Below are 18805 nucleotides of genomic sequence, written 5' to 3' on the forward strand. Positions count from 1 at the left end.
GAGAGAGAGAAACATCGATGTAAGAGAGACACATCAATTGGTTGCCCCCTGCATGTCCCCCAACCAGGGCCAGGGATTGAGCTTACAGCCTAGGTACAGAGAATTTTAGGTTTTATTTTACCTTCTTGGGAAAATATTGGAGGGATTTGATCACAAGATACAAAGAAATTACTTTAGCCTCAAAAAATATCTTTATGGTTAGAAGCAAGTGCTGCACCCCAAGCTGGGAGGCTTCTGAAGCTGGCAGCCTATGTGTGTCTTCCTACATACAGCGAAAGGGACACCCTTTGAAACCCCTTTCCAGGGACAGGCTCCGCTAGTGGTACACCGGGAACTGGTGGACTGCTGCCTCCAGTTTACCTCTGCCCACAGTTCCTGTTGTCCTGTACCTCCTGGCCAGCTTCCACACTGAGTATGATGCAGCTCACTTCCTCATCAACACAGCCTCATCACTCAGCGTACTGATGCCTAAATTGCCTCCGTTCTAAGGGGTTCATCTCTTCGACATCAACAAACACTGAGGGCTGGGGCTGGGGCTGGGATGTTGTTGGAACAAAGGGCGGTTGCATCTTTCCCTTCTCCAGATAAGTCTTCTATATCTTGAAACGCTCAAGAAGAAAATAAACAGGCAAATGGGGCTCCCTGGATCCAGCCCTGCTAGGTTCCTTTGAATCAAGAAAGGCATGTGAGTTGGTTAGAGAGTCCTCCCATTACACCAAGGTTTTGGGTTCCATCCCAGATCAGGGCACATGTAAGAATCAACCACCCTAACCGGTTTGGCTCAGCGGATAGAGCGGCTTGGGGACTCAGGGGTCCCGGGTTCGATTCCGGTCAAGGGCATGTACCTTGGTTGCGGGCACATACCCAGTGGGGAGTGTGCAGGAGGCAGCTGATCGATGTTTCTCTCTCACTGCTTTTTCTAACTCTCTATCCCTCTCCCTTCCTCTCTGTGAAAAATCAATAAAAATATATTTTTTTAAAAAAAGAATCAAGCAATGAATGCATCAATAAGTAGAACAACAAATTGACGCTTCTATAAATAACTAAAAAAAATAAAAAAATGAATATATAAATAAATAAAGCAAAAAAAGAAAGGCAGCCCTGTCGGTGTGGCTCAGTGGTTGAGCATTGACCTATGAACCAGGAGGTCCCGGTTTAATTTTGTTCAGGGCCTATGCTCTGGTTGTGGTTGTGGGCTCAATCTCCAGTTGGGGGCGTGCATGAGGCAGCTGATTAATGATTTTCATCATTGAAGTTTCTAGCTCTCTCTCTCCCTCTCCCTTTCTCTCTGAAATAAATTTTAAAATATAGAAGGAAGAAAGAAAAAAAGAAAGGTGATGGAACGCCAAATCACTCTTTACCCAAGAGAAATAAAAATAAATATTTACACAAAAACTTCAACACTCACAGTCATAGTAGCATTATTTAACAGCCCAAAGGAGGAAATAACCCAGATGTGCATCAATGGCTGAATGGATAAATCAAACCTTGTATATCCTTTGATGAATACTACCCAACAATGAAAGGAAATGCACTAATACACACTGCAATGTGGATGAACCTCAAAAATATTATGTTAGCCTGGGCCGGTGTGCTCAGTAGTTAGACTCTAACCATTAGAACGTCTGCCTGTGCACGGGAAGGTCATGAGTTCAATTTCTGCTCGAGGGCAGGTACCTGCATTTCAGGGTTTGTTTTTTTTTAATATATTTTATTGATTTTTTACAGAGAGGAAGGGAGAGAGATAGAGAGTTAGAAACATCGATGAGCGAGAAACATCGATCAGCTGCCTCCTGCACATCTCCCACTGGGGATGTGCCCGCAACCCAGGTACATGCCCTTGACCGGAATCGAACCTGGGACCCTTCAGTCCGCAGGCCGACGCTCTATCCACTGAGCCAAACGGGTTTTGGCTGCATTTCAGGTTTGATCCCTACTCCAGTCTTGGGGTATGAGCCGGAAGCAACCAATTGATGTATCTCTTTCACATCGATGTTTCTCCTTTCTCTCTCCCCTTCCTTCCTCAATTTCACTCTCTCCAAAAATCAATGGAGCCCTAGCTGGTTTGGCTCAGTGGATAGAGCGTCCGCCTGCGGACTGAAGGGTCCCAGGTTCGATTCCAGCCAAGGGCATATGCCTGGGTTGCGGGCTCCATCCCCAGTGGGGGTGTGCAGGAGGCAGCCGATCAATGATTCTCTCTCAGCATTGATGTTTCTATCTCTCTCTCCTTCTCCCTTCCTCTCTGAAACCAATAAAGAAATATATTTTAAAAAATAAAAATAAAAATCAATGGAAAAAATATCCTTGGATGGGGATTAAAAAAAAAAAAATCCAGCAAGGAACTGGGGCCTGCCAATAACCATTTGAGTGAGCTTTGAAACAGACTCTCCCTCAGTCAAGCCTTTAATCAGCGGTTCTCAACCTTTGGGTAGTGAGGGTCGAACGACCCTTTCACAGGGGTCACCTAAGACCATCCTGCATATCAGATACTTACATTATGATTCATAACAGTAGCAACATTACGGTTATGAAGTAGCAACGAAGTGGTTGGGTCACAACATGAGGAACTGTATTTAAAGGGCCAGAAGGTTGAGAACCACTGCTTTAGGTGAAACCATAACCCCAGCCAACAGCTTGACTGCAACATAATGAGAGTCTTGAGCACAGAAATTATGAGATGTTGTTATTATAAATTGGGAGATAATTGGCTATGCAGCAATTACTATTATCACTGCTGCTGTTTAGTTCCCATATTCACAATTTCTGGTGGTTATAGAATACTAGAATACTAGAGGGGGGTCCCTCAGCCAGGCCTGTGCCCTCTCGCAGTCTGGGACCCCTCGGGAGATAACGACCTGCTGGCTTAGGCCTGCTCCCGGGTGGCAGAGGGCAGGCCCAATCCCTAGGTGGAGGCCCTGGTCGAGCTCAGAGCAGGGCCGATTGGGGGGTTGGGGCACCGCCCCGTCATGCACAGAGCAGGGCCAATCAGGGGGTTGGGGCACCGCCCTCTATCACCCACAAAGCAGGACGGATCAGGGGGTTGGGGTGCCGCCACTCTCACACTCAGGGCAGGGCTGATGGGGAGGTTATGGCTCTACCCCATCACACACACAGCAGGGCCCGTGGGGGGGGGGTGTTGGGGAGCTCCCCCCTATCAGGCACAGAGCAGGGCTGCTCAGGGGGTTTGGGCGCTGCCCCCTGTCACACACAGAGCCGCAGGGCGATCAGGGGGTTTGGGCGCTGCCCCCTGTCATGCTGATCCCGGTGCCGGGAGGCATATTACCCTTTTACTATATAGGGTAGAGGCCTGGTGCATGGGTGGGGCCGGCTGGTTTGCCTTGAAGGGTGTCCTGGATCAGGGTGGGGGTCCCCACTGGGGTGCCTGGCCAGTCTGGGTGAGGGGCTGAGGGCTGTTTTCAGGCTGGGAGTGACTGAAGTTCCCAACCGCTCCTTTTTTTCTTTTTTTTTTTTATTCTGGGCCAGCTTTACCTTGAGGCTTGGCTCCAGCTCTTCGGCCTCCGGGCTGAAAGTAGGTTTCTGGCTTTTGCTTACAATGTTGCGAATCTGCTGGCTGAAGTGGGGGGGGGGTATTTGTTACAATGTTTCTTTGAGTCTTCAGGCCGAAGCTCTATCCACTGAGCCAAACGGGTTAGGGCTGTTACAATGTTTCTTAAACTGCCCGCTCAGAGGCCTGCAGCCGCAGGCGGGGAAAGTTGGTTTCCTCCAACGATCCTCCATCACTGAGGCAAGCAAGTCTCATGTTAGTTTCAAGCTGCCTGGTTGCCGGCTGCCATCCTGGCTGACAGTTAATTTGCATATCTTGCTGATTAGCCAATGAAAAGGGTAGCGGTCGTACACCAATTACCATGTTTCTCTTTTATTAGTGTAGATTCTATAGAGGGTATGATCAGACCACACATTATTTGATTTTAGCAGAGAATCTACTCTCAGACCCTTCACTCACCCTACTCCCTTCACTCACCATGTTCCCTGAAGAAGCTGTCATCTCAGGACCCTTCGCTCTTCCTTCGGCCTGGAATGATCTAGATATACTTGTAGTTTGGTCCCTTGTCTCTTTCAGGGGTTCCTATTCAAATGTCAGACTTACTAGCTTATTTAAAACAGGACTCCCATAACTCTTGATTCCTTTCTCCTACTGTATTTTTCTTAATAGAAGTGAGCACTGTCTGGTGCCATATACTTGTTTAATAGCTGTGTCTCCGTTTGACTGTTAGCCCCTCAAGAGCAGGATCTTGCCTGTCTTGTTCCCTGCGATGACTCTACTGGCCTGACACACAGTAGGTGCTCAGTTAATGTTTGGGGAATGACTGCTCTCATATTCTACCACTTGGAAAAAATACAGCCATGATCATTCCTACCTAAAGTGTGTGTGTGTGTGTGTGAGTACGTTTGTATAATTTTTTTTCTGGAGTATTTAAAAGCATATCTTAGATGTCATTCCACCCATAAATACCTCAGACTACATCTCTTACAAAAATATACTTAAACATAACTACCATGACCTTATTACCCTTAGCAAAATTAACAGTAGTTCCTTTGTATCATCTAATGTTCAGACACATTCAAATGTCAGTGGTGGTGTCTCTCTCTCTCTCTCTCTTAAGGATAAGTTTTCTTTAAAAAATATTTTTATTGATTTCAGAGAGGAAGGGAGAGATAGAGACATCAATGACAAAGGAGAATCTTTGATTGGCTGCCTCCTACAGGTCCCCCGCTGGGGATCGAGCCTGCAATCACTGCATGCTCCCTGACCAGAAACCCAACAGTGACCTCCTGGTTCATAGGTCGAAGCTCAACTACTGAACCAGGACGGTTGGGCAGTGGTGGCCTCAAAACTGTCCTTTTCCTGTGCCTGACCCTCTTATTTGATGTTGCAAACTGCTCCCACTCTGCCCTCCTCTATTCCTGTTTTCCACTTTTTTTCCCATAGTGCATAACATCTACCATACCACAGATTTTATCATATTGTCTGTCCCAACCCAATCCCATCGGAAAAAAACAGGAGCTCTGCGAAGTCAGAGAATTTTGTGTTTTTCTCATTGCTGATACATTGCCGATTTTCAAGAAATATTAAAGAGGTAAAATATAAAGTCTGCCACTTATTGAGCCTTCCAATTGCATTATCGTGCTTACAATCCTCCTAGGAAGTGGGTGCCATTCTTAGCCCCATTTCATAGCTAGGAAACTGAAGCTCAGGAAGGTTAAGGGGGGATGGCGAGAAACTGGGGATGGCCACGGGGCTGGGTTGGGGGGGGGTCTAGAAAGCGCCCACAATTGAATTGGGACTTTATCACATATTCGCTGGTTTCTGAGCAGGGCCCGCGATCCTTCCGTGGGGCCAAGTCGGCCTGTCCCTCCTCTCCAAGAGGAGCGCGGTAGAAGGTGCCCGGGCACAGCCTGCAGCTAGAAGCGCGCTCGTCGCCCCTGGCAACAGACTCCGGAAAAACCACAGAGACGCAGCCCGAGAGTGCAGAGCGGTCCCCGCTGGGTCGTGGAGCGAGGAAATCCAGAAAGGCGTGCCGGGCCGATTGTCACGTGGGCGGGACTTCCGGAAGCGCCTATTTTTTTTATTTTATTTTTTTCCGGTTGTTGGCTGCTACGAACTCCACCGGGCCCCGCGCCCCCCGCCCCCCCGCGGCCCCGCGCCGCGGAGCCTGCCACCACCATGAAGAAATTCTTCCAGGAGATCAAGGCTGACATCAAGTTTAAGAGTGCGGGTGCCGGACAGAAGCTCACGGAGTCGGCGGCGTGCGTGCGGGGGCTGGGGCGTGAGGCCCGGGGGCGGAGAGTCGGGGGAGGCCACAGAGGGCGAGGGGCGAGGACGGGAGGCCGAGAGTCGGGGAGTGGGGAGAGGCCTCGGGCCGGGGCCCGGGGAGCGGCGGGGGTCAGGGGGAGGGGAGGCCTCCGGGGGCGGGGCGGGAGGGGCGGGGCGGGGCCGGGGGCGGGGCGGGGCTGAAGGGAGCCGGTGGGGAACCCGGAGTCCCGGGAAGGGAGGAAGGCAGTGTGATCAAGGAAAAGCCAGGAGCGGAGGAGGGCCCCTGAAGAAGCATTTAGATTTGGGGGGATCTAGGTGACGGGGGTTGGGGGCTGACCTTGGGGAAGCAGCATCGAGAGGCTTAGCGTCTATGGCGTGAGGGGTCTGGGCCCCGGCTCTGGAGCGCCTGGGAGGCCTGGATAAGAGCCTGGGAGGCCAGGGGGTCTTGGGGCATTGCTGGAAGGGTCAGCAAGGATTTGGGAAGCCTGGGTGAATTGGAGGGGGCTGCGAGGGGCCTAGGAATGTGTGGGAGGAGAAGGGAGTCGGGGTGGGGGGTGAGAATCCGTGTGTGTGTGTGTGTGTGTGTGTGTGTGTGTGTGTGTGTGTATGGAGAGAGAGAGAGAGAGAGATGGGGGGAGGAGATGAGGGCCTTGTGGGTGTGGATGAGGTAATTGGAGGGCCTTGGGAGATCTGGAAGGGACAGGGGGTGGTGTGCCCATCCTGAGGCCTCGGGGAGCTTTCTGGGGAGGACTTGGAGAAGGGAAGGGCCTGGGGCAAGACTGAAACCTCAGTGGGGTTGTGCGTGGAGGGCCAGGGCCAGGGAGGGGGCGTGAAATGGTGGAGCAGGGGAGGATGCTAGACTGTCAGGGCTGGTGGGCTGAGCAGGAGGCTCCGCTGGGGGTGGGGTTGGCAAAGGGAGCCTGGGCGGTGCTGAGGCTGCTGGGGGAGCTGCAGAGGGGGCTGTGGGGAGTAGCCGAGGAGACCAGCCCGGGCAGGGGGCTGTGAGAAATAATGGAAGGGATTGTGAAGAAGTAGGGGCTGGGAGGGGTAGCGGGAGAGGCAGGGAGGAGGGCAGGAAGGGTGGTGAGGGAATCATGAGGTGGGTGAGGGAGAGTGGGTACAGGGCCAGGACCTTGGGGCATCCGTCGTAAGGATTGGGGGTTCCTGAGATTCTTGGGAGAGTGCTGAATGGGACAGAAAAGGTCCATGAGGCCCAGGTCCGTGAGTAAGGGAGGGATTAGACAAAATCAGTTCCTGGGAACCTGAGCGGGGAGGGGAGGGCAGCTTAAGAGGGGGCCAGGGGGAGTGGTGGACCAGACAAGGGGGTCCATTCATTTGTTTGACAAGTGGGGGGTAGAGCTGGGGCTTGGGGCAGCTGGGTCTGTGTGACAGGAAGAAGATGTGGGTGATTGTTGGGCCAGAGTGGGGGCCAGGGAGAAGAGGGAAGGAAGTAATTGGAGGTGCGGGCTTTTGTGACATGCCTGGAGTGAGATGAGAGACGCGGGGTGCTGGAGGGTGGGTGTGTCAAGCACTGTCAGCACAGACGAGACAAAATTCTCATTCTCTCAGGGCTCACCTTCTATTGGGAGGAGATGGGAAAAGAAACCCATGCATGGTTTAGCTTATAAATATTGGGTGGTGCTTGGGGCCATGAAAAATATGAGCAGGGGCAGGGGCTAGTGAGTACTGGGGGGAACCTTTAGGTCGCCCAGGAATGCCTCTCTGAGAAGGTGACATAGGAGCCGAGAGCTGGATGAAGTGAGGTTGCACGTGCATATAATGAAGCTTCTCTACCCTCTCCCAGACCTCCTTTCCTCACCCCACCCCCAAGTGGAACATTCCAGGCAGACGCCACAGGAAGCACAAAGGCTTTGTGGCAGGAACCAGCTGGCCCTGTGAGAACAGCAGCAGGGAGACCAGGGAGAGAGGCAGGTGTGCATGGCCCATGGGGACATGGTGGCTTTAGGATTCTGTTGTGCAGGTGTGGGGAGGACTGTGTGCAGAGGTGTGATAGCACTGACAGGTTTTAGAGGGATCCCTTTGGCTGCCCAGTGGAGCCATGAAGGGAATGGGTGAGGTGTTTTGAAAAGTAGCATTTTTATAGAAAGATTGGAATATCACATGGGACTAGGGTGGGTCTATGTGACTCATTTTTTCTTCAACATTAGATTCTCGGCTGTGGGGAAGGTTGGCGAGAAGGGCAGGGATGGGCAGGAAGCAGGTCCCAGAAGCCTTGGAACAAAGAAGAGGGGGCTTCATATCTGAGCAGAGTGGGAGGAGTGAGGCCGTGAACTCTTGGGAAGGTGTTACAAACTTAGCACAGATGATCCCAGTTACTGGGGCTGGGGGAGAACCCTTGAGGAAGAAGGTTGGTGAGGTAGGTGAATAAGACCAGGGTGGGAAGAAGGATTTCTCTGCTGGCACATTCAAAACAAGCTCATTTTCCTGCTAAGTAGATTAAGAAGCCATCCATCCCCTGGGGTCATCACATCACTTATTTCCTAAGTGGGTAGAGGAGGATTAAACCAGATCTTTGTACCTTGCTTAACCCAGGGCTTGCGTGGTGTCTGAGCTTCTGTGTCCCGCTGGCACTTGCAAAAGATCTTAAGACTGCCCTCAGAGGGGTGTTGGTATGAGGAAAACGTACTGTGTGCTGCCTGGCACACAGTAGGTGCTCAGTTAATGAAATTGCAACTGCGCCCTAGTCAGTGTGGCTCAGGTGGTTGGGCCTTGTCCTGTGCACCAAAAGATTGTCTGTTTGATTCCAGGCCAGGGCACATGCCCAAGTTTTGGGCTCGATCCTCAGTAGAGGGGTATACAGGAGGCAGCCAATTGATGTTTCGCTATCTCCCTCTCCAAAAATCAATAAAATATTCCTTTTTTTAAAGGATGTCTTTATACACACACACACATACACACACACACACACACACACACACACACACACACACACTAGAGGCCCGGTGCACAAAACTTTGTGCACTCGGGGGGGTCCCTCAGCCCGGCCTGTGCCCTCTCGTAGTCTGGGACCCCTTGGGCGATGTCCACCTGCTGACTTAGGCCTGCTCCCCGGGGGTTGGGCCTAAGCTGGCAGTCAGACATCCCTCTGGCAGCCCGGAAGCCCTCGGGGGATGTCCACTTGCCAGGGGGGAGCAGGCCTAAGCTGCAGTCAGACTTAGTGCTGCTGAGGAGGCGGGAGAGGCTCCCGCCACCACCGTTGTGCTGGCAGCCATCAGCCTGGCTTGTGGCTGAGCAGAGCTCCCCCTGTGGGAGCGCACTGACCACCAGGGGGCAGCTCCTGCATTGAGCGTCTACCCCCTGGTGGTCAGTATGTGTCATAGTGACCAGCCATTCCTAGTCGGAGTCAATTTTCTTATAACCCTTTTATTATATAGGATAGAAGCCTGGTGCACAGGTGGGGACTGGCTGGTTTGCCCTGAAGGGTGTCCTGGATCAGGGTGGGGGTCCCACTGGGGTGCCTGGCCAGCCTGGAAGAGGGGCTGATGGCCGTTTTCAGGCTGGCCATGCCCCCTGGTGACCCAAGCTCCCAGCCTCTCCTTTTTTTCTTTTTTGTGGGATTTAGTTATCTTCTATAATTGAAACTTTGTAGCCTTGAGCTGAGCGCAGGGCTGGCCAGGGCAGGCAGGAAGCTTGGCTTCCTCCATTGCTAGGGGCAACCAAGCCTCCTGCTTGTTCCAGCTCCATGGCCACTGCCATCTTAGTTGGGTTAATTTGCATACTTGCCCCTGATTGGCTTGTGGGCGTGGCTTGAGTGTAGTGGAGGGATGGTTAATATGCATGTTTCTCTTTTATTATATAGGATATATATTTATTGATTTCAGAGAGGAAGGGAGAAGGGAGTGAGAGAGATAGAAACATCAATGATGAGAGTCGTTGATTGGCTGCCTCCTGCACACTCCTTACTGGGGGCGGGGATTGAGCCCGCAATCCAGGCATGTGCCCTTGGTTGGAATTGAACCTAGGACCCTTCAGTCCAGAGACCAACACTCTATCCACTAAGCCAAACCAGCTCAAACAGTTGTGAGAGTGGGGAATATTTTATTGCTAGGGCAATAAAATATTCTTAAAAAAACAAAACAAAACCTGCAACTGCTCACTGTTTTAGACAGTAAGGGTGGAGATGCTTAGGAGGGAGCAAGGAGAGGAGTGACACCTGAGTCTCATCAGTTCCTGAAGACAGTAGGGTGCTGTCACACACGCTTCACCGGGATGGCCCTCCTGTAGGGGGTGGGTGCTGTTACTTGTTACCCCATTTAACAGATGACGACTCTGAGATCCAGGCCACTGCAGGACTTGCCCAAAGGGGCCGAGCTGGGAGTGAAATCTGCCCCCGTGGTTCTGCTGTCTGTGTTAGAACCATGGGGTGGGGCAGAGTGGGGGCCTGGGAAAAAGGGACATGTCTGTCTGATGGAGCAGGAGTAGAAATGGGAGAGGGGCAGAGGCTCTTCTGTCTGGCCCCACATCACCTCACTTCCCCTATGTCTCTCCCCAGGGAGAAGGCCCCCAAAGAAAAAACCAGCCAGCCGGCACGCCAGCAGCCCCGCCAGGGACCCACCAATGAGGCACAGATGGCGGCAGCAGCAGCCCTGGCCCGACTTGAGCAGAAGCAGCCCAGGGCTCGGGGCCCCACGTCACAGGACCTCATCCGGAACCAGGGTGACCTGCGCCGTCCTTGGGTCGCAGTGGGGGGAGGCGAGTGGAGGTGGAGGGAGGCCTCTGCCCCTTCGTTCTTGAGGCCTGTTCACAGGCCTCAGATCCTGTGCTTGGCCCTGGATGAAAATAATTACATAACCCCCATGACTTTGAGGGGCTTTAAAATCACAGTTGTGAGAGTGGGGAAATTAAGGGTGAAAGGAATAACGGTCCGATGTCATCTGGGTGCCATGTAGGTCAGGGAGTTGAAGAAGGGAGGGAGGGAGGAGGAGGAGGTTGAAAGTCATCATCAGGTGGTCAGGTGAAGCCTGGGGCATGGAGCATTGTTGCAGGAAGATGGGTAAGGACCTTAAGCTAGAAGGACTAGGACTTGAGGGCCAGCCCCGGTGGGGCCACACACTGACCCTTCTCTGCCTCTTCCTCCAGTGAGAAAGGAACTTCCAGCTGAAGCATCTGTGAGTGGGAGTTCGCAAGCCTCAGGGACTAACATGGTAAAAGCATCCACAGGGCAGCATGATACTTCAAGGGGTGACCTGGGGCAGGGGAGCTAGGATCCCGCCCCCCCAAGTTCTTGCCTGCATTTGTCTAATCGGCCATTTCCTCATCACTAGCTAAGTGCCCAGCCCAGGGCTGTAAGCACCTGGTGCTGGAGCGGTGGGGAGGCAGAAGAGATGTCAGGGTGGATAGAGGTCACCTCTGGCCTTGGGGACCCCTGCTTTGAAAGGTGGAGGCAGGTTGTGGTTGAGTGCAGTATTGACTGGGACCTCCACGCTCAGCACCTAATGATGCCAGGCTTGGGTGTTGAGGGTAGGATTGGACCTTATTAGCTTGTTGGTTCACTCCTCCCCCTGCCCCTGGCTTCCTAATCCCATGAGGGTGGATGCTGTTATAGTTCATACTTTTCAGAAGAGAAAACTGAGGTTCAGAGAGGTGAAGGCAGTTGTCCTTAGTCCTGCACCTCAAAATCATCAGGGACAGAATGGGGACCCATCTCTGGGACTCCAAAGCACTGGCCTTTGTAGCCTTCTTGGGAGGTGGGAGGGCTCTCTGGAGACTGGTGGAATCAGAGGCCTTCCTGAAGGAGAGAGCGCTGCAGAAAGGATAGTCCTGCAGTTCACCCCTTGAATTCTCACTGGATTTTAGGGTGGAAGAGACTCTAGAGCAGGGGTGGGCAAACTTTTTGACTTGAGGGCCACAATGGGTTCTTAAACTGGACCGGAGGGCCGGAACAAAAGCATGGATGGAGTGTTTGTGTGAACTAATATAAATTCAAAGTAAACATCATTACATAAAAGGGTACGGTTTTTTTTTTTTTTTAGTTTTATTAATTTCAAATGGGCCGGATCCGGCCCGCGGGCCGTAGTTTGCCCACGGCTGCTCTAGATACTGCCTAGGACTTGAGGTTCAGAGAGGGGCCAGGACTCATCCAGGGCACCATCATTCAGCTCCTCACCACAAAGCCCCGTCTCTACCAGGTAGCAGGGACCGGAACAGCAGAAGCCATTGATTGAGTGCTGTGTCCAAGGCTGCTACACACCTCTTTCCTTCCTTACCCTGTTGGATTCTGAGCTGGTCCTGCAGAGACATTTCACAGATGAGAAAACAGTCTCAGAGGGGCTCGGTCACAGGCCAAGGTGTTTCATGGTAGAGGGGACAGCGCTGGGACCAGGGATGTCTGACTCCCAGGGCCATGCTTTCAAGGCCGTGGCACTCAGTGACTTGAGGTGGCTTCTGTCCACTGTCTAGGCTCAGACACTTTCATCCCCATCGCCCTAGATAGCTGAGCCCAAAGAGGAAGGCTCAACTCACCTGGCGGCGCCTGGAGTGTACTTCACCTGCCCGCTCACAGGGGCCATCCTGAGGAAGGACCAGCGGGACACCCGAATCAAGGAGGCCATTCTCTCAGTGAGTAGAGGCCCCGTGCCCCCATCCCTCACCTAGAGGCTTCAGGTCAGGGCTGCCTTCAGTGAGCCCCAGTAAGGCCGGGTGGTACAGATCCTTCGCAGTGTCTTCACCTGTGTATGTTGTGTCTGTTGTCACTTGTTCAAAGAGGTAAGCTTACTTGTGATAAGAATTCAGGATACAAAAAGGGTAGGCAGACAAAAACCACCTTCCCCCACCTCCCAGCTACCCTTCCAGGATGCATCCTCTGTGGGTGGTTGAAGTTCCTTTTCAGAGACATTTCAAATATGAACAAACTACTGACATACTTGTATCTCCCCTTCACTTGTTTTGTTTTCCATAAAAGGTAACGTACCACTCACGTTTAACATAGGAACTGCCAGCTATTATATCAGTACAACAAGAACTCCGTTACTTTTCTTTCTTTAAAACTGAATTTGGAAGTAATTTCAAACTTAGAAGAACAAAAAGAACACACGAATATCCTTGCCCTGGGTCTGAGTTTCTCATGAACCATCATAACAGATTACTACAAACTCGGGAACTTCAAATAGACGTCTAGTCTCTTAGAATTCTGGTCAGAGTGTGACATGGCTCTCACCAGTGGCAGGAGGGCTGCATTCCTTCCTGAAGCTCTGTGGACAGTCCATTTCCTGTCCTTTTCCAGCTTCTAGGTCACCTGTATTATGTGGCTCCTTCTTTCACCTTCACATCTAGCGATGCCAGGCAAAGTCTTTGTCCGGCTGCCATCTCTCTGGCTCTCTCTCCTGATGGACTCTTATGATTACCCTGGCCTAGCAGATTGTCCAGGCTAATGTCCCACTTTAAGGTCTGCTGGTCAGCAGCCATAATTCTATTGCATATTCTGGGCTGCCGACGACCCCATCTTCCCTAGAGGTGAGGGCAGAGCTGAGGCCCAGGAAGGAGTTGTCAAAGGGCTTTTCTTTTTTCCTGCTGAGTCCACAGAATTGAGTTAAATACTACTGGCCGGTCCACCATGAGACTGTTAGTATTGTTACTGCTGCCTCCTGAGTAGTGAGGCCTCCAGGCCATGAGGTAAGCACTTTTTGACATGCTTTCCTCACTCCTCCCAGCACTTCTCCACTGACCCAGTAGCTGCCTCCATCATGAAGATCCACACGTTCAACAAAGACCGGGACAGGGTGAAGCTGGGTGTGGACACCATCGCCAAGTGAGTGGGTGCCCTCTCCCCCCACTGGGAGGCCAGCCTCTTGGGCTTCCAGCATAACCTGCTGAGGGGGCCCAGAAGGATCCTGGCCCTGGGAGCCAGGCCCCACCCTTCACTGCCCCTGAGCCCATGAGAAAGGGGCTTGGCCTCTTGGGGCCTCTGTTTGTCTGTAAAACGAAAGGGTTTACAGAATTGGGGATTTCCAACCCTGGCTTCCCTTTGGGATCATCAGAAGAATGGGAAGTAGGTGAGTTCCCACCCCACTTCCCTGACTGAGTAGATCGGGGAGTGCTGGAAGTCTGTTTTTAATTTTATTGATTAGAGAGAGAGAGGGAGACAGAGAGAGAGAGAGGAAGGGATAGAGAGAGAAACAGAGAGAGAGGAGAGAGAGACATTGATTTGTTGTTCCACTTATTCATGCACTCATTGGTTGATTCTTGTATGTGCTCTGACTGGGTATCAAACCCACAACCTTGGTGTATTAGGACGGTTCTCTAACCAACTGAGCTACCCAGCCAGGGCTGGAAGTCCATTTTGCTCATGAGCCCCCAAGCCGACACCGGTGGCCCATTGGCCCTGTCCCCCATTGGTGTCCTCCAGGGGAGGCAGGAACAGTGATAGGACCCAGGTGGCAATGGTGGTGGGGGCAGCGGTGTCCTATGCAGGCCCAGGCTGTTGGCACCAGGGGTCAGGCTCCATGAGGTGTCCGAGGTGTTGATGGCACCCCCCCCCCCCCCCCCCCCCCGCAACATCTCTCTTACCACAAGCCTGGGTGTGGCTCTGAGCTGCTATCCATCTGGGGGTGGGAGGTACAGAGGAGCCAGTCAGACAACCCTGGCCTGTCTCGGATCCCCAATTCTGTCCTAGGTACCTGGACAATATCCATCTGCACCCCGAGGAGGAGAAGTACCGGAAGATCAAGCTGCAGAACAAGGTGTTCCAGGTGAGGGCTGTGCTGAGTGACTTTTAGCCTGTGTAGCCAGCGTGGCCGGGCCTCCAGTTACATAGGGCCCAGTCTGGCGGTGGGGCCAGTGGGAGCGCTCCTCCAGGGGTTTCTGGTTGAGGTAGGCAGAGGTGGCATGTGGAGAGGGGGTTTTATGAATATAGGTCATACACCACATCTATATTTAATCTGCATTCCCCACCACCCGTGGCATGTTTTGACTTTTTTTTAGTTGGGATCACGTCAGCACTGGGGGGATTTCTTATACAAAGAGACTTCTGGCTTCTGTGGAGAAATCAAGGGGTTCCGCCACCCTCGCCCATGTTACCTGTGCTGCTGGCAGGACACCTACTGCCCCCCCTCATATGCAGCCCTCCCCCAGTTTCTGCCCCTCCCCCCCATGCTATTCTTTGGCTCTTTAGCTCCTCTTCTCCCGTTGTTGGCCTTTGGGGTCCCACATCCTGTTACCAGCTGTGAGAGCCTGTCCTTAGGCAGTTTTAGGAGGAGGGTTCATCCCGCCCAGTAGGCAGCAGCTGCTCTAAGTGGGGAATGCTGGGCCTGGTGGAATGGGCTGGGCAGCAAGGCTGGTTGGGCTTGAGGAGGCCCAAGGGCCCTGCATGACTTCTGGTTCTGCTCCCAGGAGCGCATTAACTGTCTGGAAGGGGCCCACGAGTTTTTCGAGGCCATTGGCTTCCAGAAGACATTGTTACCAGTTCCGGATCAGGGTAAGCTGGGTAGAGAAGGGCCTTGGCTACGTTGAGAGGTGGGAGTCGGGGGCGGGGGGGCCAGCGCGGGGTCTTCCTGCTGTGGCACAGTGACACCACAATGACATCCCTGCGTATCCCAGAGGGCCCCGAAGAGTTCTACGTGCTAAGCGAGGCCGCCTTGGCCAAACCCGAGAGCCTGGAAAGACACAAGGAGCAGCTGCTGTGCGGCGAGCCTGTGCGGGCCACACTGATCCGCCAACGCCGTGTCTTCCGGCCCTCACCCATGGCCTCCCAGTTTGACCTGCCCCCCGACTTCTTCAACCTCACGACTGAGGAGGCCAAACGGGAGCAGAAGCTCAGGTCTGAGGCGGTGGAGCGGCTGAGCATGCTGCGGACCAAGGCCATGCGGGAGAAGGAGGAGCAGAGGGAGATGCGCAAGTACACGTACACACTGCTGCGCGTCCGTCTCCCCGATGGCTGCCTCCTCCAGGGTGAGGCCTGGGAGGTGGTGTCTGCTATGGGGCCGAGTTGGGTGTGGTACAACTGCAGCTGTGGGTTGCTGTGCCTCCAGGAGTGGAAGGCCTTTCTGGTCTGAGCTTCTCTGGGCGCAGCTGGTCTGGGCTGGGGGTTCCCAGGATCTCCTGCCCCACGCTGACTGTTCCACCCCTCAGGGACCTTCTATGCCCGGGAGCGGGTGGCAGCACTGTACAGCTTTGTCCGGGAGGCCCTGCAGAACGACTGGCTGCCCTTTGAGCTGCTGGCCTCGTGTGGGCAGAAGTTGTCGGAGGATGAGAACTTGGCCTTCAATGAGTGTGGGCTGGTGAGTGAGGAGTTCCTGCATGCTGGATCTCCAGGTTCTTGTTGAATCTGCACAGGTTCCCCACGAGGGTGGCCCTCTTCAGTACGGGGTGGTGCTAGGAGCAGGGGTCCCAGAACCAGGCTCCCTCAGTCGTACCTTCCTCTTTACTAGCAGTGTAACCCTAACTTCTCTGTGCCTCAGTTTCCCACCTTTAAAATGGAAAGGAAGCAAGTGTGTTATTTCGAGTCCTCTGAGGAGCAGGACCCAGATGGGATTGAAAATGTGGGGATTTCCTGACAGCCGCCTAGCACTGAGACAGTCTTAGCCAAATCTGAGGTGTCCCTGGGCCCGGGTCCTCTGTAGGAGGAGCCACTGGTTCAGGAACAGACTGACTGTGTGAAGGCCGTCCTGGTGTCGCCAGCGGGGAGTAGTCCTGGGAGTGTGTGGCCCTGATTCCAACACGAAGATGTGAAGGTGAAGAGATGAGCTTTGGCATGTAAAGGCCAGAACAAAGCTGAAATTTCTCTCCCCACCACAGGTGCCCTCAGCCCTCCTGACCTTCTCGTGGGACATGGCGGTGCTAGAGGACATTAAGGCCGCGGGGGCTAAGCCAGACTCATCTATCCTGAAGCCCGAGCTCCTGTTGGCCATCGAGCAGCTCTCGTGAAATAAAAGCAGGGTTGGCTTCAGCCCCCATGGGTCTGTCTCCTGCTTCCTCCACCTCTGCTCACGTCCTCATTCTCCCTCCACTTCAAGGCCTCCCAGCCTCCTCTGGGACTGCCCAGCCCATGGGCAAGGGAGAGCCGCTGGTTGGCCTGTGACTGCCACTGAGGGCTTTCAAGCAACAGCTGCTGTGCTGTCCTTGGTAGCATTCTCCAGCTGCTATTTAACCTAATTAACGGAACCCCAGGCATGACAGACCCGGGCACCTCCCTGGATAGGAATAGGCCTGCAGCTTGGGGCTGCCCCATGGCTGGCCCTGAGGCTGTCCTGTGGAACTGCTGGTGATAGTGGCATAAGATAGAGATGCTGGGCCTGGGCAGAGTTCTGTAACACTAAGTTCTGAATCCAAATAAACAGGCTGTTTGACTAGTCTCCTGGTGGTGAATTCCAGCCATGTGTTGTAGGGCACCCCATGGATGAGCCCACCTTGCTGAGGGAGGGTGCCCCAGGGATCCTGGGCTGTGGAGCTAGGGCCTCTTAGGCCCTGCAGAACAGCTCCTGTAGATGTCCACGTCCTCACCCCTGGAACCTGTGAATATTACTTTATGTGACAAAAGGAACTTTGTGTTGATTAAGGACCTTGAGATGGGAGATTGTCCTGGGTTTTCCAGAAGGGTTCTTATATGTTGAGGAGGAGGTAGAAGAGATGGGAAGATGCTACACTGCAGCTTTCAAAGATGGAATAAGGCCACAAGCCAAGGAATGCAGTGGCCTCTAGAAGCTGGAAAAGGCACAGAAATGGATTCTCCCCTGGAGCTTCCGCAAGGAACCAGCCCTGTTCACATCTGTATTTTAAAGTAGTGAGACCCATATCTGATGATACCCAGAACTGTAAGAACAAGTTTTGTGGTTTTTTTTAAGCCACCATTTGTAGTGATGGGTTATAGCAGTGGTCGGCAAACTCAGTCAACAGAGCCAAATATCAACAGTACGATTGAAATTTCTTCTGAGAGCCAAATTTTTTAAACTGAAGCTATATAGGTAGGTACATTGTTATTAACTTAATTAGGGTACTCCTAAGGCTTAGGAAGAGCCACACTCAAGGGGCCAAAGAGCCACATGTGGCTCGCGAGCCGCAGTTTGCCGACCACGGGGTTACAGCTACAGGGAACTAAAATGGAAACCAAGGCCAGGAGTGTCAAAGGTACTCCTGGTCATAGCCAGGCTGGGAGATGCCCCCTCAATCACTCACCTGGATCGTCCCCTCCTCTCTCAGCCCCAGGTGGGCTGCTGGCTCGGTTTCTGTTAGATTCTCCCCTACATGGAGACCTGGTGGCTGGTCCTCTGGCCACTGCCAGCTATGTGACAGACATGAAGCTTCAAGGCCCCGAATGTGACTTTAAAAGCAATAATCCCTTGTAACCTCAGCAAGCAAGTTGCCCCCATGCCTGCCCTTGCCTCACACATAGGCCACCAGCAGATGTTGGACCTAGGCCTGTCTCCTTTGCTGCCATATCTTGGGAACCCAGCATGGTCTCACTCTGTCACTTAGATCCATCCCTTCCCTGTCCCCAACTGCTGCTAGGATTCAACTGTCAGTTGTCAGATACCCAACTAAAACAGGCTTAAGGATACTTTACAGGTAGTCGTGTCCACAGGTTTAACACATGTGCCTCTATCCTGAGCACAAGCCTGTATTCAGCTGCACCCTACCTCCAGTAGGAGGTTCTGGCCAAGGCTCATGTTCTCACCCGCAACTGGGGTGTTTCTCAGCCAAATCCTTATGGGGCTCCTGGAGGAGGATCAGGGTGTTTGTGGGAGCGAAAAACCTGAAGAGTCTTGGCCACCACACAGCCACAGGGTTCAGTTGCCCTGTCTGGTTGTATCCAGCTGATATGAACTGTTCTGCACACTGATATGCCTGCTGGCTCTTCTCCCGTGGGGGCAGTAGGAACAAAATCAGCCCTCTACTGTCTAGATATGAGGGGTCAGCAGGAGTCCAGGTTGGATGGAGTATGTGAACTCAGCCAAAATCTCAGCTCACACATGCTCAAATGCCTCTGTGGGACTATCACCGCCCCAATGTGGGGCCGCTCCAGGGCCTCATGGACCAAGCCTCCAGCATCTTTAGTTGGCTCCACTATTTCAATAC

The 18805-nt window shown here is 53.0% G+C and overlaps 1 protein-coding gene across 2 annotated transcripts; it reads left to right on the forward strand.

Annotated features, from left to right (window-relative positions):
- The first annotated feature begins 5608 nt into the window (after nt 1-5608).
- On the forward strand, nt 5609-17085 carry UBXN6 (UBX domain protein 6). Of its 2 annotated transcripts, XM_059697130.1 has the most exons (11): nt 5630-5769; nt 7581-7708; nt 10290-10453; nt 10877-10941; nt 12227-12355; nt 13447-13544; nt 14409-14484; nt 15125-15209; nt 15332-15682; nt 15863-16011; nt 16529-17085. In XM_059697130.1, exons 3-11 carry the CDS (start codon nt 10366-10368, stop codon nt 16655-16657), a joined length of 1170 nt encoding a protein of 389 aa, XP_059553113.1. In that variant the 5' UTR covers nt 5630-5769; nt 7581-7708; nt 10290-10365; the 3' UTR covers nt 16658-17085. The 2 variants fall into 2 exon arrangements, with proteins under 2 accessions (XP_059553112.1, XP_059553113.1); XM_059697129.1 differs by lacking the exon at nt 7581-7708 and having other exon boundaries at nt 5609-5769.
- The last annotated feature ends 1720 nt before the right edge of the window (nt 17086-18805 follow it).

This window comes from Myotis daubentonii, chromosome 5, assembly GCF_963259705.1.
Source record: "Myotis daubentonii chromosome 5, mMyoDau2.1, whole genome shotgun sequence".
NCBI classification, from domain to species: Eukaryota; Metazoa; Chordata; class Mammalia; order Chiroptera; family Vespertilionidae; genus Myotis; species Myotis daubentonii.

Coding starts and splice junctions, on each gene's coding strand:
- UBXN6 (XM_059697129.1), top strand. CDS start 5,687: ATGAAGAAATTCTTCCAGGAGATCAAGGCTGACATCAAGTTTAAGAGT. Junction 10,942..12,226: donor AAGCCTCAGGGACTAACATG/GTAAAAGCATCC, acceptor CCATCGCCCTAG/ATAGCTGAGCCCAAAGAGGA. Junction 16,012..16,528: donor CCTTCAATGAGTGTGGGCTG/GTGAGTGAGGAG, acceptor TCCCCACCACAG/GTGCCCTCAGCCCTCCTGAC.